General features: G+C 39.5%; 1 protein-coding gene across 1 annotated transcript in view; it reads left to right on the top strand.

The window, feature by feature from the left end:
* The first annotated feature begins 621 nt into the window (after positions 1 to 621).
* LOC104959939 (rho guanine nucleotide exchange factor 28-like) overlaps positions 622 to 24,123 on the top strand; it is a 35,176-nt gene continuing 11,674 nt past the window's right edge. Inside the window, 27 exon segments of the mRNA XM_010787848.1 lie at positions 622 to 688; positions 2,985 to 3,031; positions 3,211 to 3,283; positions 6,180 to 6,277; positions 7,558 to 7,829; positions 7,911 to 8,094; positions 8,209 to 8,320; positions 9,040 to 9,126; positions 10,225 to 10,267; positions 11,573 to 11,674; positions 12,555 to 12,678; positions 13,407 to 13,542; positions 13,868 to 13,923; positions 14,045 to 14,105; positions 14,212 to 14,326; positions 14,426 to 14,541; positions 15,211 to 15,351; positions 15,932 to 16,182; positions 16,268 to 16,393; positions 16,837 to 16,954; positions 17,077 to 17,331; positions 18,850 to 18,926; positions 19,077 to 19,255; positions 19,550 to 19,641; positions 19,736 to 19,921; positions 20,813 to 21,048; positions 22,244 to 22,291. Coding sequence (XP_010786150.1) covers positions 625 to 688; positions 2,985 to 3,031; positions 3,211 to 3,283; positions 6,180 to 6,277; positions 7,558 to 7,829; positions 7,911 to 8,094; positions 8,209 to 8,320; positions 9,040 to 9,126; positions 10,225 to 10,267; positions 11,573 to 11,674; positions 12,555 to 12,678; positions 13,407 to 13,542; positions 13,868 to 13,923; positions 14,045 to 14,105; positions 14,212 to 14,326; positions 14,426 to 14,541; positions 15,211 to 15,351; positions 15,932 to 16,182; positions 16,268 to 16,393; positions 16,837 to 16,954; positions 17,077 to 17,331; positions 18,850 to 18,926; positions 19,077 to 19,255; positions 19,550 to 19,641; positions 19,736 to 19,921; positions 20,813 to 21,048; positions 22,244 to 22,291 — 3,399 coding nt within the window. The 5' untranslated portion in view covers positions 622 to 624.

Raw genomic sequence — 24,123 nt, 5'->3', positions numbered from 1 at the left:
ATATTGAACAGATTGAAATTTGCAATTATGATAACCTGAGTAGCATATTTCTCCAAAATTACCTTCTTTTCTTTAACCTTTATTTAACCAGATAAAAGCATTGATATAGAATCTCATTTGCAATGCTGACCTGGCCAAGGAGGCAGCAACGTTACACATAACACAAACATAAAAAATACAGAGAGCATAACTAAGAAAACAAAAGATGAAAAAGCAGTCACTACATTGTGCACATTAGAACAGTAAGAAAGGTACTACTTATTACTGCAAGAGCAGCTGGTGGTAAGGACCTCAGACAACTTCAATTTAAAACATGCTATTGAGACAAGTGCCGTCAGTTTGAGGCGTGACATTTACATGTGTAGTTGAAGTAAAAATGAAGGTAAAGTTCAAAGATGGCCTTGTTTCGAACAGCGTGGTGTTTCGGTTGGCGTGTATTTCTTTGGACATATTTTGTGACCTCAATAGCCTCCCCCTCTTTACGCTTCAGGTGGGATTTAGCGCTGCAGCTAGTGTGATCCCATTACAGTATGTCTTATATTGTTTTTGCTGGTTTTGGAGATTAGTTTGGGTATATTTTTCCATTCAATTTTGTTAACATATCTGTTTCTTTTCCAGATCAACATGCTCAAAGCTGACAGTGAGGTAGACAAGACGGGCAAAAAAGAGTTCCTTCCTCCTGATGAAGGTAAAGTGGCTTATTTAAATCTAACTCTGTGCTCTATAAAGTATAACATTCCCGTTTACAGTGGCTTTTTATTAACTCTAGATTTATTTGCATTCATCTGAAAATCAGGTTATTAAGGACTGTTTGTCACAAGATGCTTTTTACCATATCCTACCTGCATCCAAAGTACAATGCTACTTTAAGAATTTCTACTTTTAGACAAAAGGTACATTGAATATGTACACAATAACACTAATTTAAAGCAAGAACATTTAATCAAGTGTCAGCCTGTGATCATCTGACTTGAGGGACAGGTGAGCACAATCCAGATACCTGCTTTGTGTTTGTTCTCCTTATGTTAGCTGTCATTATGTTAACTGTGTAACACGAGCTCTGAAAAACAAACGCCAGACACGTACACCTGAACACACTCAAAGTCCACAGTGACATTAGACTCAATGATGTGTGTAGTGCTGAAAATACAAGTCATTACTTTAATTTACATTCAACTAATTTGAAAAATTAATTAGTATTTTAACTCATTTAGGAAGCAGCTTCTAAATGCTGACGTTGTTTGGATTTTTAACTGTTTTCGGTCGGACAAATCAAGACGTGTGCTTAGGCTTAGGTACATTTTCCCAGACGTCTTTTTTTTAATCAACACTAAATTATTATTTGATTCTGAGAAAATCAAATAATCAACAGATTACCAAGTAATACGCCATGATAGTTTTCTTCTTGCAAAAACAGTTTATAATATTTGCTCTCTGTCTGCGTGCATTTGTGGAAAACAATCCCCACAGATTCAGTTGAGCAAACCGTATGGTCATCCATCACTCACAACCTAAAGAGACTAAGAAAACACTCTTGAAAGAGACCATAAAAGGCACACTCTCCTCCTACACGTGTGTTTGTTCTTCCTCAGAGAGTACAGAGAAATCTTGAGCGGCAGATTGTTTTTCTCTTCCTTTGGTGACATGCTTGGGCTGGCTATTAACCGCACAGGAAGATCCTTTAAGACCTTCAGTGGTGGGTAGAGTAAACACAACGGTACTCAAGCAAAACCATTGTCACTTTATAATTATATTGACTCAAGTGAAAGTACATGTAGAAATAACTATCTTCAAGAATAACAACCATTAAAACTAATCAAGCAGAGATGAACTTAATTAGATGCTGTGTAATACACAACTTATTGTATTTTTTCAAACAGATCCTCAAAAAAACCAAATGAGAAGTGCACTGTAAGTGTAATTCAAGTGCCAAATAGAGAGAGATATGTGCAGGTAATGACTGTTAAACTCTTAAAACCAGAGAAAAATAAATCCTTGCCTGGTTGTGTGTGTGTGTGAGCTAGGGCTGCAAATATCAACTATTCATCAATTAATCTGATGACTGTATTTTCTAGATTAATCTTTCAATTGTTTGTTCTATAAAATGTCCGAAAACAGTGAAAAATGTCCCAGTTTCTCAAATTCAATGTCTTGTTTTGTCAGTCAAGAACTACAAAATACCGGATATTAACATTATTCATGGGTATATATATATATATACCTAAAATGAAGGAGAAGTTGGTAAGGGAAAAAAGTATTTCTGCAAAACAACCACTCTTACGATTGAGATGTTTTAATGAAATTACTAATAATGTAACATAAACATAGTAACAGGAGGCGTGTGGCGCAGTGGATAGAGCCTTGGTGTTGGGATCAGGGGGTTGCAGGTTCAAACCCCACAGCAGTCAGCATGTCGTTGTGTCCTTGGCCAAGGCACTTCACCCCAAGTTGCTCCTGTGGGGATTGTCCACAGTATTGAGTATGTAAGTCGCTTTGGATAAAAGTGTCTAACAAGTGACATGTAATGTAAATGTAACTCATCACTACCCACCACTGCAAATCTTACATATTGTTCTTGTCGCACGCACGCACGCACGCACGCACGCACGCACGCACGCACGCACGCACACACACACACACACACACACACTCTGGGTAGCTCTCTCCTACCTGGTCACTGTTTTTAGTAACCATAGAGATGGCACGTGCCCGTATCGACTCATAAAGCAGAGCAGGAAGTGTACCTCAGTATTGACCTTAACCCTGTCCGACTTCAGCCCCGTCCATTAATCCTCTCCCAATAACAACCTCACTGGGGGGAGTGTGTGCTCTGTTCCAACATCTCACAGAAATTTTTTTAATTCCTGGAAAGTGAAGACACATCCAGAGGAGCTGATGCCGTGCCATGTGCACATTACCTCTCGGGAGGAGAGCTGTAGCCTGTCATGAATCAACTCCTGGCTAAACATTTGTATTTTGCCCAGGCATCAGCACGGAGCTCCGAGTGAAGGAGCACATGCTGGTGGACAACGTGAGTATACATGCACATATATATTTGTGAGTGTCGCTGTAAATGTTTATAGATTTGCCTCTTCAGTTCCTCCTGGTTCTTGCATTTCACTGTGATCGTATCTCTGTTTACTCAAAGTAAACAATACTTGAATTCTCTTAAGAGCCATGCTTCCTCTGTGATTTCTGTTTTGTTGAAAGGTATTTGATGAGCAGCTTGTCCTTTCTCTGGATGATGACGACGATGAAGACGAGTACACATCCTCATTATCTGGTAATTCTTCTCTTCTCTGATCTCCTCTTCTCTCCATTTTGCACACATCGAGAGAATTAGTTTTATGTTGTTTTTAAATAAATTCACACAGCACTTTATTACAATATAAAGGGTTTTTCAGAAAGTAAAAAAAGGCACTTTATTTGAAGTACCTCTAAATATACAAAATATGTGAATATAAAGTGTTTTTTCTCTCCTCTCTCAATGTATCTACCTCAAGCAACACAATACCAACCTAGCCAAACCCAAAATCGTTTTTCCATTTTAATATTATGGCAATAATACTGGCATCTGGTTTCAATTCCTGAAGAGTTTTATCCAGAATACCTGATGTGCTAATGCGAATGTTTTCTTGGAGGAGATTCGTATGTCATTAATCAAACTTTGGTTAAATATTTTTATTTTGCACAGGTATAAGCAAGGAGCTCCATGTGTCTTAAATAATGAATCTGTTACACATAAAAAAGAAACACAACAGCATATCTGTGGCTGTACTGAGCAGCAGGGTGTGGGATAATAAGGTGGAGGAGAAGCCCTGACTCGAGCTTTTCTCTGGTGGCGCTTGCACAATATGTAGAGCTCTGTTTTGAATCACATCATAGGAAATCAATACACTAACTGTCTGGCAGACACAGACAGGGATCCACTTCTGTCTGGAGAAGGTTAATGAGCAGTTTTGTTTGATTAAACCGACGTATTATCCTCCTGGAGTCTGGCTGCAGGTTGCGTCCACAATGACTCAGCCCAGGAATCTGCCCTGTCACTGGGACAAAAGCAGGAATGGGGTCAGGAACGGAGATGCCCCCCCTCCTAGTCTAGCCTGTCTCCCTGCCGTCCCCTCCCCCGACTCCCCTGGATCGGACAGTGGGGCTCTGTACTTGAATTGAGAGGGGGGAATGTTAACAAGCTCAAATTTCGTAGCTTTTTACAAAAGCTGACATTTTAGGTGAGCCACATACATTAACCTTGAGTTCTCTCCAGTTGTTACACGCAAGATTGTAGAAGCCCAGCTAAGCGCAAACAGTCACTGGCTTGTAAAAAACTTTGAGGAGGATGCTCAAATGTTTCAAGTGTTGCCACGGTTACTGGGAGTCCTATTTTCGTGTGTGTGTGTGTGTGTGTGTGTGTGTGTGTGTGTGTGTGTGTGTGTGTGTGTGTGTGTGTGTGTGTGTGTGTGTGTGTGTGTGTGTGTGTGTGTGTGTGTGTGTGTGTGTCACTTAAGCAGGACTGCAGATCTTTCAGTATTGCTCAAGGCATCAAACTCCCAGCTGAATATTTTTGTTGCCATGACAGCGCCTGACGATGGTTGTGGTATAAAGTTGTCATCCAGAGTTATTGTTTTTTCCAGATCTGTCGAAATGGTCGTCTAGTTTCAACAATTTCAGCTGTTGTTGGAACGTGCCTGTGTGACAATCATTCCACCATCTGAGTCTTCAATCCGTCACCATGCTTTAAATGAAACAGAGGGGAGATTTCTGTGTCTGAGTGTGAAGCTGCATACACTGACAGTTTGATTTGAGCAAATAAAATGGAAGCATGCAGACAGAGACATATACAGAATGTAAAATAAACACAGAGAGTCTGCCTTGTGTATTTGAGCTGCAGCTAATGTCTTCACTGTGTGAGAGCAGAGAGGAAATGCCTCTGTGATGCTCAGGATTTCCCTTACATTAGTGTGGGCATGGCCGCTCAGACATCAAAGTCTGAGGGGAAAGTGCTCAGAGGGCTTTGAAAATGGCTTCTCATCAAGAGAGGTCATTTTCCACATTGTTATCTTAGAATTACCAGCTCTTGTTAACATGCACTTTAGTCTGCACAAGTATGTAAACTGCACCTATTCTTTACTTATTTATCTGAGTTTCTTACATTTGTAAGGTGCTTTGACTGTGCTTTATTGTTGGTTTGTACTTTAACTACATTTTAAACAGAAACATTGTACTTGTTACTGCACTATACACATTTAAAAGCCTTATTTAGTGTGCTTTTTACTCTATAAACACTAAATACTGTACAGGAGTTCAGATTTAAAAAATGTGAAGGATAAGTAATTGTCATATCGAAACATTTATAAATATACATTGATTCATAATATTTGATAAATATGTCTTCCTTTATTCCATATCGGCAGGTTTTGTGAGATTTTCCATGTTAAAAAAGTAACAAGACAAAGAGTCTTATATTCTCAGTCTACAAAAAGAGTCCCAAAACCTAACCAAGGTATTAAAATCATGTTATTTTTAATTAAAATGGTGGTAGGAGCAATCATACAAACTATAATATTACACCACTATATATATATAAAAAAAAAGGAAAAACATTTTGTATATGTGAATTGTAGTCATGCCCAGAGTTCCCAATTTAGACATTTGCCCACATCCTGTTTTTATAATTCAATGTATGAATATGAAAGAGAGAGTGTACATGATTACTGTTAACCAGATGTGGTCTATAAAGGAGAACAAGGCTCCAGTCCATAATCCATTTCCTAGAAAACGGTCAGTTTGGCAGTAAGGTTGACATGTGCAGGTTTCTATAAAAACAAACCTGTAAAGGTCAGACAGGGAGAAGGTATGCAGTATCACATTTTCCTTTCTTTACTCAACCCTGATATTTCATAGGAGAAAGATCAATACATTATGGCACAATGATCCAAAAATCATTAGAAAGAAGCAGGACAGAAGGCTAACTGTTAACAGAAATATATGATGGCATATCTGATGGAGAGTTTTCATTGAAATGGTTGTAATGTATTTTGGTTGTACAGGTTGGAAATCTGGGTAACTCCTGGCACATTGAGAGCTGTTTTTTATATTAAACCAACTGATGTTAGGATGAATAATAGTAATAAGTGGCTTCATATAAACTTCACTGAAGATTGTTCTGTTTGTTTTCACAGTAAATGGGCATCCCATGCAGAGCCAGTTCAGGCAGCATGCTGCAGACCCTCTGCTCTCCATGATGAACAGCAGCGATCGGATCATCACACACTCACAGGTCATACATCACCCTCTCTCTTTAAACACAGATTTATCATTTCAATGGACAGTTAACCCCAAAATAAACTATACTTATTTGTCCTCATACCTGCACTGCTATCTTTCAACCTAGATTGTTTTAGTGTGAGTCGCTGACTGTTAGCGGTATCAGCCCTAAAGATGTCTGCCTTTTTCTCAAGTATAATGAAACCAGCTTTTGGTGATAAATTCACTAAAATGTTTACATTTGAAAAACTCAACAAATGTCTCTGTCAGGGACCAAGCATTAAGACAACAGGACACATGAGTAGTTTAAATAAACTAGGGTTTTTATTTACCCAAAAATCCACAAAGCATCATATAATAACAAGGCCTATAAAAGAGGTCAACAGAAAATACCTCAAAGAAACATAACAGGTGTTAACTCAACAAACTGACCTCCTACAATGAAAAACCAAGGAACCTATATAGTGGCTTAGCCAAACCACGTTGAACCCAAGGGATAATTAATAGTCACATCATACACAAAGGACACTGACAAAAACCAAATCCCCCCTTTGACATGGAAGCAGGTGGTTTGTCCCAATCTGTCCCAATTGGCTCCTTGCAGTATTTATGAGTCCTCAGCGCTCGGCCACACCCTTTGCTGTACCAGGAAGTAACCTCCCCCAATGGACATGGTAACTCAAGAGACAAAGAAAGTAATTAATAAAAACAAATACTTGTGTTAGCTGTGCTAAAATGTTTGAAGTAATGTCAGATTACAATCAAATAAAGAGTTTACCATTTTAGAGCAAATATGTGGTGTTAATTAGCATGTTTTATTGTAGCTGCACTGAAGCAAAACTACTGAAGATGAGGATGCAGTGTAGTTGGTTTACCCTGTGTGGCTGTGGCCATCAGTCTCTTTCCAGGAATCATGACCTGTTACTCAAGGGGATACAGCTGGTGGGTGTAGTTCGGTAGAAAGATAATAGTTCCTACTTTGCTCATAACAAGGTCTATTGATTATCTTCAGTAACCGGGTCTTGATTCTTGGAAAGAGAACATGCTGGCAATCTACTTTCTTGCCACTTGGAGCACCTTGAGCTGAGTGCTATCCAGTTACATTATATTTGAGAGAAGGCAGACATCTTTTTGGCTTATATTTCCATCATTCTGCTACTCACACAAAAACAATCTAAGTATTGTGGATTTTGGGGTGAGCTGTAGCTGGGAATCTTCCCCTGCTACTTTTATAAAAATACATTTCTTCTTCTTTTTGCACTCTTTAATCCGACTTGTGTATTTTGACTTCAGGATGAAGATGCAGACCTTCAGTACAGCGTCAGCGGAGTGACGAGGGGCAGCACGGGGACGGACAGCGGGTTGTGGGACACGGTGGACTCGGATGATTTCCTTGCAGCCACTGACTCTCCTCCGCCCTATTCAGAAGAATTCTTCCTTCCCTCTCTCCCCTGCTCTCCCCCACTCTCCCTCGCTGACCAGGCCCTCGCAAGGCTAAAAAGTCCCACCTCCTCTGAGTCGACCAATGAGAGAGAAAATTCCCCAATGGAAACCTGCGACCTCAGGTATAAAACATTGTAGAACATTTTCTCTAATCAAGAGGCAGTGTTTCAGGTGACTGTGTAACTGGTTCTTTATTTCTCCAGTCCCAGCCTGGTGGCTCTGGAGCTGGACAGTGAAGAGGACAGCACTGAGCCAAAGTCTCCACTCTCCCCGCTCTTGTCAGATGTTCAGAAGAGTGAAGAGAAAAGTGAAGCGTCTCGCCCCACCCATGACCTTACATGCACTCGCAGCCAATCTGCCTCCTCAGCATGTGAACCCAGCACTAAGGTAAAATACCATATCAGGCTCTCTAACACTAATTTCCCGTTCCCCTCATATCATTCATGACTAGCATTGTTTGAAGTCTTGTGTTTCTAGGTTTTGAAATATTATTTTCCACAGGAATTGGTTGACCAGGGGATTCGCCCGCGTTCGTATTCCTACTCTTCATCCAAAATCAGCTTGCGTCCCGCTCGTTTTGCGCGGGACAACCACACATCAGATATCAGCCCCGGTCAGTAACAAACAGTCAGAAATGTACAGTAGTCTAACAAATAAGTTAACTAACAATGCTCTCATCAACTAACTTTACTTGTGTTATGTGTCACTAATGGTTGGTGCAGAGCTAACTTTTTACATTCTCTTTTTTACATTCACCAGCTGTTCAATGCAGATAATCACACTACTAATAAAAAGTGCAGTCAACTTCCGTAATAATATTGTGTCATTTTGGGGAAATACACCTATTTGGTTTCTTGCAGACATTTAGATAAGAAGATCAATATCACTTTCTTTTTGTTGTCTGTTTAATATGAACAAGGAGAAGAAAGTTAGCTTAGCTTACCTTAGCTTAGCATAGGCTGATAAAATATCGGCCTACCAGCACGTGTGAAACTCGCTAATTAAACCTGTTATATATTTATTTTGTTAAATTCATTCAAAAACCCAAAATGTTGGTTTATTTTGTAGATGATATGATGCACTATTTCTTAGCCAGGAAAATCGACTGACTGATATGAGAGTGATATTGATCTTCATCTCCAACTCTTGTCAAGAAAGCAAACATTTTCCGAGATTTTGAAGTATTCAAAAACACTTTTCAAATCCTCACAGTGAGCCTCCACCAGTGCAATTCACATTGATTTTAGAGCTCTCAGTCTGGATTTGACTGTATGCGGTGATATTCTGCTGCTCTGTGGTTGATGCCTGAGCTCTGTCCACTGTGTCCTGTAGATGCTGGGCTCCACAGTGTCAGCCACAGCCGATCTCTCCTTCAGGCCCTCTCTCTGTCTAAATCTCTGTCTCTTCTCCACCCTGGTAGTAAGTACTGGACACCTGCAGCCGTCACACTGCGCCAAGGCTCAGCATGCCGCTGTCAGTGTCAGTGCTTATGTGTGTGTGTGTGTGAGTCAAGGTTATTATTGTTAACTGATTCTGATGATTGAATTACATTTTTGAAACATTTGATTTGATTTGAAGACAGAACATTTGCAGTGCAAATATCCACAGCTCTACAGATATTCATATGTTTTATCTCAATTTTTTTTTGTTAACTCAAATTAATGTAGAGGTTGCTTTGAAACTGCCAAACATGTAAATAAACAACTGTCAGGATTGCCATATCAATTTAAAATAGGGGACAATATTTGTTCTGGGTTTGTTTTCACTGCTCCCAAGTGGCCAAATACAATTTTGCACCTTTTAAAAAGGACTATATTTAAACTGTTGTCTGGTTCAAATATAACTACCTGATCAGCAACATCATTCTGCATTGAAGTTGAGTATAAGATAAGTTAAGGTTAAAAGTTTGAGTACAAAACCATGGACAGTGAAACCACAATTAGATAAAAGTTTGAACAAGAATGAGGATTTTAAGCAATAATCAAAGTAAATTAGAATCATGAAAACATACTAACCTTGGCGTGTGTATGCATGTATGTGTTTGCATGTGTGTTTGTGTGTATGGCTTCCCTAATCATGAGACAGCCTTATAGTAATCAGAATGGCAGTGGGAGTGCAAGAAGAAATCCCATTATTTTTGCAGTGATGAGATAAAAAGCCAGCTGATTGCTTTGCAGCCTGGCGAGGGATCTCTGAGGGGTCTGTGCTCTGTGTCTGTCTGTGCTGCAGCTTCATATGTAATTTCATATACCCCCGATCATCTGTTGTCTTGCATATCGGCTGTGATTTAATTGGTTATTATATATATATATGTATTATTATGCTCTCATACGAAATGCTTCTCTGGCAAAAATTAAACTTTCAGAAAATATTCACTCGCTGAAACAGTTTGAGGTTAAAATGATAGATCTTTGTTTTTTATGATATTGAATGTCATGTTCTTTTTTTCTTTCGGATAAACATCGAACCCTTAAATGTTTTAGTTTGATAACTTCTCATCATTGTTCATGTTCACAGAGCAAAGAGCCTCCAGTATATCAGAGCAGTCACATGACAAAAGGTATTTATTCTTTACTTTACTATTTAATTGAATTAAATCTTATTATTTATTTATTTGTGACTTTATATTCCACGTGTCTTTTTCTCTCTTTTTAGTTTTAGTGTTTACAAAATGACTCAGCTTTTCACATTAGCAGGTCTTTAACTCTTAATTAAAATCAAAGATAATTTCATCAAATATGTTATCCCCAGCGTGGGGAGCAACCTATGTTGGTAACCGTGACGACCGGGTTGCTTGGTGACAGCGGGCACTCTGTGAAGTTCGCTGCCGTCTTTTATAAAGCTCTTTTGTCCTTGTGGAGCAGAGGCTTTACGAGCTGGTGGTTTTGACCCCGTTTGTTTCTGTTTCTAGTGACGTACAGTACAGATATCAGCGTGACCCTGAGTGGCTTCCTGCTTTGTTATTGAAATGCACAATGCTCTTGTTTTTTCCTCCATGGCTGTCTTGCCTCAGACATGATCAGCTGCATCAAGGATGTCCCAATTCAAAATGAGTGTACTGTATACTACAATGCACAGGCAAATAACGGTTTATGATTTGAACAATTGTATACAATGTAAGTGTACAAGTGACCGTGCTGCTTTAGATGGTTGTTGTCAGACCAAAGAGGGTTGGCACTAACATAACAGAGGATTTCCTCCTCTTGTTTTCCTACTGATCTCACCATCTTTACTATCTTCATGTGTACATATGCCTATTGAACCAATGCACTTCAGGGGCTCCCCCTAGTGGAGGATACTAGACACATTTAGGGCTAATATACAGAATGTACTTGATGTGTGTATACTGTATATGCATTGATATTAAATTCAATTTTTGAACAGTGAGCTTACAAGAAGGCAGCAACAAACTGAAACAATACATGCACACAATTATAACTGTCACACTATATATACATAGAATATCCAGTTAATACGCAATACAACAAAATGCATACAAAATACAATTATTTCATTGAAAAGTTTACCAGCAATCACAATGACCAAGACTGCCATTTTCTTAATGCTTCAAAATCTACTTAAACTCCCCCATAGTAAAGTCATTCTTTTTATTTATTCTTGCAGCGTAGTTAAAGTTTCTTTAGTTTAACCCTTGATGACTAACATCTGTAGAATATTTTAGGAGCAGAGGCCATATTCATTAACACATGTATGTATGTAGTGTTAAATATATGCAGGTGACAACTGAGCACATCTTTGCTTTCTCTTTGTAGCCTTTCCCCTCGACCGCTGTGGCTTCTCATCAGTATTAACTCATCAGTGTGTGTGTGTGTGTGTGTGGATGTGTGTGCGCTGCTCTTCACAGGGAGATTAGGTTCCGTAAGCGAGCGCAGTCTGCTGACGATGAGGGCAGCATGGAGCTGGCCGAGTCCCTCCAACATCTCACCCTGTCTGAGTTCCTCAAAGAGTATGTGGGGGGGTGGACCCCCGATCCCCTGTTCTAGCATCCTTAACCATCCACCTCCAGCAAACTAACCCACGACCCTCTCCTCTCCTTGTATTGTTTCCTTTCTTCCTCTCTACCTGTTGCATATCATCTCCTCTCCTTGTTTCCTCTTGTCCTTGTTTATTCTCCTCTCATCTCCTTTTTTCCCCCCAGTCTTCTTTTTTCTATTACTCTCACTGCTCCATCTCCTTTCTTTGTTTTCGCTCTTCTCTTGTTTCATCTCCTCCCCTTGATTCTTATCCTCTCCTTTTTTCATCTCCCCTCCTTCTTTCATATTCTTGTTTCCTCTTCTCTTCTTCCTCTCCTCTCCGTTTCCTTTCCTCTCCTTGTTTAATCCCCTTTCTTCTCTTCTAACAGCACAACAAAAGTTTGGTTGTTATTGTCTTTTAACAATATGCACCAAAGTCTCTATGGTTTTGCATGTATCCAGCCCCTAACCATTTCCTCTTTCACAGCACAGAGTCGCAGAGAATGAATACTTTTTTTTGACACATTTTACTGACTAAAATATTGCTTTATCAAACATTTATGATAACAGAAAGTACACCCTGGATGACCTGTTTATCATTTCATGGCAGGATGTTGCAGTATGAACTAACCTGCTATATGCTTTTGTGCTATAAGCATATAAGAATACATACACTTTTCTCACTGTGCCTGCGCCTGCATTAACCAAACTTGCCTTTGTTGTCCTGTAGACTCAGCAGGAGGAAAACAGGATGCCGAGACTTTCTCACTTACCTCATGTCTGCAAAACAACCAAGATGTTTATACTGTTGTTGGTTATATACCCTTGTGATAGATAACAAATTGCACTCACATTATTTCATTTTTTCTTCAGAATTGAAGAGGAGGAGTTGGATAAGTACAACATCCCGACAAAGGTGGAATCAGAGAAGTACAAAGTCATTCGCACCTTCAGTTTCCTCAAGAGCCGGATGTCTAGCACACGCAACAAGACAAAGGTAAAACCCAAAACACAAACAGTCCACGCCTCTGATGTTACACCCGTCAAAGATTCCATAGAGTATCAGGAATAACATAACAAAACGTCCTCTTCCAGTACATACAAGCCAGCTTTACATGCTACATTAGACTCTCAGCTTTGTTTATTAGCCTCAAAATAAAATGTGTTTTGCTTTTATTGACGTTTGTGCTCCTCTGCAGCAATTGTGTTTCTATATATTACAATATATATATATATATTTATTTATTTAATAAAGGTATGGATAATTTACAGATAATGACCATTATAAAACAGTTGTGAAGGCTAGTAGTCCAGGTCTGGACACAGGTTTAAAATATGGGACACTCTGGGAGACACAACCAGGAAATGTTTTCTGGGAATAACCCAAGGTCACAGCGACAGACCAAACATGGTTTCCAGCCTCCTTCCTTTCAATGATTAATCCCCTGTTGTTGAGTCAGCACAGAGACCGGAAGCCCCCCCCCCTCGACCTGCATCTGTTGTTTATGCTACGCTCCATTTCCTTGTCGGTGGACTTTCTTACACTTTGGCAAAAGGCGGGGATTCCGTCCCGGCTCATGTATCTACCTACATGTGGAAGAGTTTACTCTGCAAATACAAACTCACCCTGGTTTAGAGAAATATGAGTTAAGGCTCGGAGCTGTCACTGTTTCTCTGTCTGTCTAGCCTCTTTGTTTACTCATGTCTCCGGCATGGTTTTCAAAGGGGAAGGGGAAGGACAGGGAGGCCAAGGACCGGCAGCCAAATGGACATCGGTTCAACACAGGCTCCTGTTTGGGCCCCAACATGTGCGTGGTGTGTGACAAACCAGCTTCTGGAAAGGACCTGCTGCATTGCTCCAGTGAGTAAAAGTGTATATTCTATCTTTGCAAAACCCACCATGGTTTCCCTCTCCTTGGATTGGTTGTTTTGGTTTCGATTTGATTAAGATATCTGTGGATTAGTAATTTTGGAAGCTGTTTTCATGCTGAGGGACTTATTTCCAGGTTAATTATGAGCATATCTCTGGGGAAGTTTTGCTTTTGCATGATTTATTATGGAGAAATTAATTTAACAGATTTGTCAATGAAATCCACTATTGATTATTTTTCTAAATCTTATTTGACTAAGAAACACAGCCCTACAAACCACATAGATTATCTCAAATGTTTGTATTTCTTTCCCAGGTTGCACTGCTATCGTCCATAAGGGCTGTAAGGATTCTGTCCCCCCGTGTTTAAAGGTGAATATTGTGTTGAAATGTATTTGTTAGAAAGTGGTTTGAACTGCTTTATCTACTGCAGTCTGTCCTTGTGTCAATTGTTTATACTCTGTTACCGGCCTCTCTCATTTGTATTACTTAGAAACTTCAGGATAAGTATGCTGTTACCACGGTGAAGAACAAGACAGCATCCCTCCCACAGAGTGAGTTTACAACACGAGGGTCACAAGGGTGTTGTTTGTGACATTTCCTGTTTGTATCATTTCATTCTGGGGATGATTATTGTTATCTATTTTCTTTTGCCCACAGATTTCACAGTGAGAGACAGTCCTCCTCTGTGTGTCCCCGTCTCTACCTCTCTACCTGTCATGAAGGAAACTGCAGAGTCATGCCTTCTCTCTGGGTCTTTCACAAACAGTGACAGGTCATTAAGCTCTCAGACATTATGAATTATATAATTATTATAATGTGGAGTTATTGGTGACAATTTGAGGGTAATATTGGTTGTCCGTGTTTTCCTCAGTCGGCTCAGTGAGGGTTCAGAGACAGAGTGTGACGGCTGGAAGGCGAACAGCCAATCAGAGGAGCTGCTGCAGACTCCAGTGTCGTCCACCTCCACTGACTCATCCTTTGGAGAAGGTATGTGATGAATGAGGCTCATTGTTTTCAGTTTCCTATAAAGGACATTGTTTTTACATGGAATGTATGTCCTCATGCACAAACATGTTGTCGTGTTTCCCATTGGAAATAGTTGAAAAACTGATTGGCTGCATACATTTTTTACACATATGTTATTACGGTTTGTTTATCAGATTTTTTTTTAGTGATTTTAATTTTTTTAATATACAAAATATGTATTTTTTAATCAGTAACATGGATACTTTCTTAGAAATTAGTCTCAATGCTGATGACAGGTGTGTGTTTCCTGATCAACAAATAAAAACAGGATGTCAATGTTTCATTATTAAAAAGGTGGATAAAAACCTGTTGTCTGATTATTCAACCAGCACTTAAAAACAACATAAATATGTAAATGATTGTATTTATATGTAAAATAAATGTACTTTAACTGAGTTTTTCTGTTTGTGGAGGGAGAAATGCCTTTTATGATTACCTTAAATCACGATACAACTATATGAATATTTTATTTGTTAATAATGAAGAAAGGATTTGTCACCAGGACTGAGATGTGTTAACACACATATAATTAGCCCCTGGGCTAAAGAAGTAGATTAAGATGGAAGTTAATGTTGTGATTATAGAAATGCAATACCTTTCAGTTTTGATAAGATGTCTTTTTCTCCCTAGACTGCGTGGATGCGTGTATCCATGACGACATCTCGGCTGATGCTGTGGATTACGAGGCGGAGTCGTGGAGTCTTACTGTGGAGCACAAGTTCTGCAAGAAGCAGGAGAAACGAGCCGTGAAGAGGCAGGATGTCATCTTTGGTGAGCAGAAGGAAAACCACTGGAATGTGTCATTTTCTGTCAGTGTCAGAATGTCATATTCAAGATTGCTGTAAACACATTTAATTGGCAGTGATTGCAAAAAGTAGCTTCTTTACTTAAGTAAAAGTAATAATACCACATCCTGAGTTTAAAAAGATACCTAAACTTTAGGACAAAAGTATTATCAGCAAAATGTACTTAAAGTATACAAAATAAAAGTGCTTGCATATATACAGTAAGAGTTTTTTTATTGATGTAATATGTCAATTTGGGGCACATTTTAGACACTGAGTGCTGCTGAATAAATGAATGGTATTCACATCACATCGTGTTATGTCTGTAAAAAATAACTGCTAACTTCAAGTGTTAAATACAAAAAGTACAATATTTGCCAAAAATAAGTGGCAGAAAATAAACATACACAAGTACCTCAACATTTTACCGTACAGCTCTTAAGTAAATACACTCAATTAGCAACGCTGACAATTGGTTGATATGATTTAGTGACAGATTTAAGATTTCGCAAAGGGACATATTTCATGTTTGTATGTGACACACACATCTCCTTGTTTGCCTGCAGAGCTGATGCAGACGGAGCTGCACCACCTGCAGACGCTGCACATCATGGCCGAGGTGTTCCGGCGAGGCATGAGGGAGGAGGTGCAGCTGGACGCGGAGGCGCTGGACCGGGTCTTCCCCTGCCTGGATCAGCTGCTGCTCCTCCATCATGCCTTCTTCTCTGCCATGAAGGAGCGGAGACAGAGCTCCGCCCAACCCCAGGGACACAGCAACTACCTCATCCAGAGAGTAGGGGACGTCCTGCTCCAACAGGTCAGCTCTTCTTCTGGGGTATATTACCTTAGGTACAATAGAAATGAGTTAGGATGTGAATAACTGAGTGTTTATCTTTCTGCAGTTTTCAGATGAGAACAGCGTGAATATGAAGCAGGTGTATGGAGAATTCTGCAGCCATCACAACGAAGCAGTCAGCTTTTTCAAAGAGCTCCAGCAGCATAACAAGAGATTTCAGAACTTCATTAAGGTATGAAACCTTCTCAGATCTTTTTTGTATTTTACTGTACAAATGTATCTTCAGCTTAATTTATGAAAAATGTGTATGTCCAGTGTTTTAGACCTGTGGACACCAACAAGTCCACAGTAAAAGCAATAGACCATATATGCTCAACCATCGCTCAGCCCTAAAAGAGAAACAATAATGTCAAATAGGTTTAAAATCTATTCAAGCCTTTTTGAAAATCAAATATTAAAGTGAAAAGGTGAGAAGCTAAAACCTGTTGATTATGCTGCGTGTTTTACAGACACATTTTTAGAGAAATACAAAAGTTCCCATATCTTCTTTCTTTGATCCTTTTTTTATTTATAACGATTTTATTGATTTTATGTTATATATCATTCTGCAACAAAAGCACCACTACCCTTCTGCTGAGGGAAATGTTGCATAACTCTTGATTTTTCCTTTTAAAGCAACAAGGTAATAATTCCTTGGTGAGGCGGCGGGAGATCCCAGAATGCATCTTGCTTGTCACCCAAAGAATAACAAAGTACCCGGTGCTGCTGGAGAGGATCCTACAATACACTCAAGGTCAGTTATATACTGCCCTCTGCTGGCTACATCTTTGTATGGTCCATTTACAGCCCATTTTACAATATTTGAATACACAATATAACATTTGGTGATCCTGTATTTGTCCTCCGTCCCCTCAGAGGGAACAGAGGAGCATGCCGACCTCTCCAGAGCCCTGGCTCAGATCCGAGAGGTGATAGCAGCCGTGAACCTGAGCGTCAGTGAGTACGAGCAGCACCAGCGGCTGCAGGAGGTGTGGAACCGCACGGAGAACCGCAGCGCAGCCAAACTGAAGAACGGACACACTTTCCGCAAGCAGGACATGATGAAGCCCGGACAGATGCTCAAACACCAGGGCCTGCTGCTGTGGAAGACGGCCACCGGGCGGCTGAAAGGTGACACTGCCCTGTTGTTCAATTAAAGGGAAAGTTGGGATGCATGAGCAATTTGCACATACTGTACTTACTTATTACAGCCTACTTACACTTCCTCACAGGATATATTTTACTTTTAGTGTGATACCTATAGTGTGATACCTATAGTAAATGGCATTATCGAACTGAATCAAAGCGATGTACTGCAGTGAAAGAGGCAGCAGTCAAAAGGATTTTAGCCACCTAAGGAAACACATTGATATAAGAATCAACATCAGTTTAATCAATGCTTTATCACATCATATTTGCTGCTTTATATTGCCGTATAACAGGTATACAGTCTGTCTATGAAAGGGATTGAAGTTGTTATCCATCCTCATTCCAAGGCCAGCGGACTGCATTTAAAAGTAACAGTTTAGTATTCTTCGGCTTTGCCGAGAGAATAGATGGATATGGCGGCTTCCCCNCCTGTTGTTCAATTAAAGGGAAAGTTGGGATGCATGAGCAATTTGCACATACTGTACTTACATATTACAGCCTACTTACACTTCCTCACAGGACATATTTTACTTTTAGTTTTAAGCAAAACAAATGTATGTATGCATGTAATACACCCTGTTTATAGTAGATTGGTATATTCGAGCGTATTCTATTTTATTCTGTATTGTAAAATGTTTAGAATCTGAAAATACCTATATTTAGAGGAGTGTCTAAACTTTAGATACTCCTCTAAATATATGTATGTATTACTGAGAATATGTTTATTCTCTAGATTGTAGATTGACTGCCTATATGCTGCTATGCCAAATCATTTGGGGTAATGTGTATCTATCCATCTATGTTTTGAAGTGTGTTGTATGAAATTCCGTGTGATACCTATAGTAAATGGCATTATCGAACTGAATCAAAGCGATGTACTGCAGTGAAAGAGGCAGCAGTCAAAAGGATTTTAGCCACCTAAGGAAACACATTGATATAAGAATCAACATCAGTTTAATCAATGCTTTATCACATAATATTTGCTGCTTTATATTGCCGTATAACAGGTATACAGTCTGTCTATGAAAGGGATCGAAGTTGTCATCCATCCTCATTCCAAGGCCAGCGGACTGCATTTAAAAGTAACAGTTTAGTATTCTTCGGCTTTGCCGAGAGAATAGATGGATATGGCGGCTTCCCCCGCTGAAAAGGGCTGTCTGCTTACAATTTAAAGTGGTGAAATATTCTAAATAAAGAGTACACTTAAACTGATATTGATTTGTTTTGGTAAGCCTGTCTTTGAGGTGGCCAAAATATTTGTTCATGCTGCCCCGGTCCACAGCAGTTTGCTGCTCAGCCTGCATTATAAAACTGTCTGCTTCTACACCGACCGACATTTACCGCAGTTATTACACAGATTGTTCATTAGTACCTCATACAACCCCACTTCAAACACCCAAACTATCCCTTTCATTTGTTGTTTGCATTGTTTAGATGCATTCACATTATGTAAGTAAATGATCAAACTCCTGACATTTTCCTGCTTTTTCCCTTCTATAGATGTCTTGGCTCTCCTACTCACAGATACACTGATATTCTTGCAAGAAAAAGACCAGAAGTATACATTTGCCGCAGTGGTATGTACACATTCATTATGTCTGATCTCGAAGAGCCAAAACTCGGCTGTGTGTCTGTTATCATTTCACACCATATTACCTGTTGTATTTTATCTTGGGCCATTAACACTTCCTGGAAAAATGTTCATCTCCATTTTTCATGTGCTTCAGGATCAGAAGCCTCCAGTCATCGCACTGCAGAAGTTAATAGTGCGAGAGGTAGCAAATGAAGAGAGAGGAATGTTCCTGATCAGCGCCTCAGCCGCCGGGCCGGAGATGTACGAGGTCCACACGTCATCCAAAGAGGAGAGAAACACCTGGATGAGGCTCATCAGGGAGGCTGTGGAGAGGTGTGTAACACTGTTTTACATGTGTGTACAAATGAACACTTAGAACGAGAGATTAGATGATGAGTTGAGATACTTTAATGATCCCAATTTGGGAAAAGCATAAAAGACGAGGCATTGCACATAATGGAATTAAGAGTAGAAATAAACAATTCAAAAATGTAAACATCTCAAAATAGAAATAAAACAGCAATAAAAAAAATGTATAGAAAATATACATGTTGAAATACCAAGAGGAGAATATTGAAGGCTACATTTCCCAGCATTTGTGAAAACATGTTGTTGTTCTGTGCTTAGCTGTCCTGAGGAAGAAGAAGAATACACAAGTGGATCTGAAGAGGAGAAGCGAGCTGCCGAGGCTCGTATTCAGAAGATCCATAAGTTACAAGGTCTTTTTTATACTTTTGTTTTGTTGTTCTTCCCTTTCCTTCATATTTGTTTACCCCCTGAGTCAACATTTCACCATCCGACCCTGTGTTTCAGAGAGTCTGCTGAGCCAGGACCAGCGGATCTGCGGCAGCCTGGAGGAGAAGCTGCAGCTGTACGCAGCGCTCTCCGCTCTGCGGGGGCGGGGGGGCGCCTCGCTGCTGGACCCCCGGCTCCTCGTCCAGCCCCTCTCTGAGGAGCCTCCGCAGGCCGCCCTGCTGCTGGCTGCAGCTCTGCAAGAGGGTGAGAAGTTTACTGTACCCTGCAGGAACAAACACACATACACAGCACCTCTGTTTGGTTTGTAACAACACTGGACAAAAAAGTGAGAAAAATCTTAGATACACTTATTTTGACCCCTTTTATAAACATTTTCAAATAGTTTAAATCCAATTATTATGTATTTGTAGGCAGATAAAGGGACATATTTAAGTTGTTACTAATGTATAGTATTTTTCATAAATAATAATGTCTTCTACATTATTAAGAAATACTTTAATATCAGCAACTATCACTCCTCCTTTGCTTACCCATAAGTGGAGGCTGGGTTATGAACAGATAACTAATGACAAAGTAGTAAAACACATCGGTAATAATATGATACTTATAATTTAAAACTATAGAACTTATAATAAAACTAATATGTATTCAAAACTACATAATGATGTGTTATAAACCAATACATGTTCATGTACTGCTTAAACATTTGTATTGGTGTGGGGCATAAAGTGTCAATTGACAGTGGCAATAATATTTCCATCAAATAAAGAAATGTGACCTCATTATTTCTTTAATAATTAACTTAATGTTTATTCATGTTGTATTCATTTTTCTGGTAGTTATCTTTAAAATGAAGGTCATGCAACCCATCATTGTTGATTAGAGGTTTTCTTAAAGAGTCATTCATCCCGTGGCTTAAATGTATCTTGGATTTTGCTCAGATATATTGTAACAAAAGAGAAATTAAATTTTATTCCAAATATTCAATTATTTCTTTTTCAGTCTCTTGCCATCATGATCCATTTTAAAGGACCGCAGTATAATGTTATGTTCTTCCAGGAGAACCCGGTCTCATATTTAATAGTTTTAATCGATGAGCAGTGCACTCAGTTGTTGTTGTTTTTTGTGTCCCAGCTAAGAACCTGAAAGCCACGCTGTCCTCTAAGGCCTGCTCTCCATCCAGCCCAAGCCCGGACTCTGACACAGACTCAGTGTTTCCTGTCAGCCCGGCAGCTCCTGCCCCCCCCCCATCAGACTCTGAGGCCTCACCTAAGACCCCGGGGGCCGGAGAGGGGAGCTGGACCGGCGGCTTCCTGCTGCAGGCCCCATGTGGGCTGCCAAAACCAGATGGCAATGACATCGACTTCAAGGTACAAACTGGTGTGGTGGAATGTGAAAAAAATACATTTGTTTAAGTAAAATTTCAGGTACTTGTTATTAACTGAAGCATATCAATCTTGTACTTCTTTATACTTCTTAAGCACTACCTTTCAGAGGGAGAAATTAAATGTTTTCCTACAATACGTTGATTCGACAGATGTAGTTACATGTTACTTTGGAAAGATTTTGATAAATATAAAATATAACCAATAGTCGACAACTAATAACTTATGATGTAATGTATAAATGAGTCAACCCATGCAGCAATTACAGGCAGCTCCATCTTCATAAGCTGCAATATTAAAATGATAATCACATTAAAGCATCAATATGTATTATCCCATAATATATATTATACTGAAATTCTTTATAATAAGCACTTTTAATGTTGGTGTTCAAAGTATATCTTGATAGATATGTTAAGTTTTAACTATATTTAAATGCAAGGCCTTTACTTTACCAGAGTGTTCATTCACTGTAGTATTTCACATTTTATTTTTTAAGTTATTATTAGTAGTTCTACTGCTGCTGATATATATAACATCATGTAGCGTACAGCGATTGTTGTATGACCTCCTTGTAAAACATCTAAAGGTTGTGGATTTATTAGTTAATAGAGCAATATGATGTAATGTTTTTCACTGTAGCTACAGCAGTATTACAGGTCATTATAGCCTGCATCTGAACCTCAGCGCTTTCCATTTCTCCACAGATGTGTGGCTCAAGATTGCCAACAGTTGTTTTAATAATTCAGTACGGTCTATTAGAACTGCATTTCAGTCTTAATGTGATACATTATTGATAAACTCATAATAAAGGAAGAAGTCCATTTAGTTCCTTGAGGCATTCGGCATTAAAAATGAATATGAATACTTATTCCAATTACTATGCCGCAGTTGTGCTTCCGTTTGCAGCTTTTTGTGACCTGTGAGGTAAAAGAAGTGCTCTGAGAAGTGAGAATCATTTTATTGTCGACTGCAGAGCGTTAATTTAATCCAAAACAGTGTGAGGGGACAACAGGTGGCCTCAAGGGGGCGCACATGTTGCAGGAATTAGGTTTAAAATGGGCATGAGTGGAACAATCTGAGGAGATGAGTAGATTGTAAAGCTCATTATTAAGTCCTGCATTAAAACACTGCCGGTTAATATACATGTGGTATTTTGATTTTCTCTTTCCATGAACAGGTTGCTCTAAGTGTCCAGAGCCTGACCCAGTTACTCTACAGTCTGCAGGTGAGTGACTTATTTAACATACAGTTAACCTTTTATCCCGCTCACAGCCCTCATCCATATTACTATCCAATCAGCAGGTCTGAAAACAAACCCACCTCCCTTCTCCTTCCCTGAGAACACACTTGCTTTGTTATCCTCACTCTCAGTCAGATAAAGGCTTTAATACGCCTGCACACTCCAGCTCCAGTAAACAGAGAACCATCGCTGAGCTCAGCCGTTTGAAGCCAGAGGTAGCAGCATGAGCGAGATCCCGCTGATCATTTTCCTGCTTATAGATATACATGTAGGAGGATCCATGTTTCTCCACACACACTGACACACTGCTGTTAAGTATCTCATGTAAATGTGTGCAAGGAGAACATGTGTGTATTTGCATGAGGGTGATAGGTGTGCGCACTCTTGCCAATCTTTGTGAGTTTGAGGTTTTGATTTGACTGATGTTTTCATATTCAAAGTTATTCAAATATTCGGGTGCTAATGGGCCTCGTAGATGGGGGTACTGCAGCTCCCTCAGCACCCCGCCTTCCCGCGTCCATGGTGCTCAGGCTGATTTCAGGCTGAGTTTCACCCCACGCAGCAACCAGGAAACAACACCAGTAATCCAGCTCACACTGTCCGCTCCTCACAGCAGCGAGCCGCGCAGCATTCTCATCTGTTTGTCATTACTGGTGTAGTTTTCTGGTTGCTAACGCCATTGTAACATATAATCACTGATGTTCCGCTGTAACAGAGTGGGCGAGCTGACCAATCAGAGCACAGTGGGCTCATAGGGAGGGGGGGGGCAGGAGCTCCAACAAGCTGTTTAGGACAGAGAGTGAATACACATACTATACAGAGATGCTCTATGAGAAACCAATGAGAGTTTGGAACATTGAACAATGTAAATCTATTCTAGTAGACCTCAACAATGGAATTATGATCAGTAGAAATGGCCATGTCATGGGACCTTTAAATTGAGGAATTTCGAAACACCAGCGAATTTGTAGTCCACCTTTTATTAAAACGTATACCATGTAAAATCCTCTTTTAGCCGTTCGCAATAAGGCGGTGTATCTGTGTTCATTGACAATACTCACGCTTTCTGAACACTACTTTCGCAAACACAACACGCAAAACGTCTACGAACAACAAAGGGGAGAAACAGTACGTGAACCACCAACACTCGATTTTTTTGGAAAAACATGTATTCTTCACCTACTTTCGTTATACCTTTTTGGTTGGTAACTTTGACAAAAATAAAAGGAACGTAAGAGTTGTGTTAGAATGGACCGTAGGGTGTCGACACAAAACACAGTAACTTACTACAACTTAAAAACTTATAAACATCATGTTAAAACAATAGACAACGAGTAACTAGTCCAATAATAAAAATTCACAAATCGTAAAATAAACACAGGTGGAACGAATATTTACGATAAAAATCTGTGTCTTCTGCATTTTCAAAAACTATAAACAGGTATTACACATCGGTTACTTTACAGAAAATTTGACGTATATGGTTAAAAAGGTACGTTAATGTAAACGTATGGTTTACATCGTTTACGTTTTGACTCGAATATAAGTTTCAACAAGGTCAGCGCAACACTAATAGCTGTCTTGATCTTCAACAAACTCAACTCCATCAAATCGTCGATGGTCTCCGAGAATATAGAGTTAAACGTAAATTCACAAAAAACATCATACCCGTCAATCCTTGTATCCCACTTTTTCTGGTTTCGTTTTGTCGAGTCACTTCAACAATTCGCCTCGGTAATGTAAACAAACCCATAAAAAAATAAATTAGACATAAAAAGGACAAATTAACCAACCGATATCAACAGTTATTAATTTCC

This window comes from Notothenia coriiceps, unplaced genomic scaffold, assembly GCF_000735185.1.
Source record: "Notothenia coriiceps isolate Sejong01 unplaced genomic scaffold, NC01 NC01_scaffold00001278, whole genome shotgun sequence".
NCBI lineage: Eukaryota > Metazoa > Chordata > Actinopteri > Perciformes > Nototheniidae > Notothenia > Notothenia coriiceps.
Note: the sequence above shows the minus strand (reverse complement) of the source record. Positions and strands in the feature narration are given on the sequence as shown.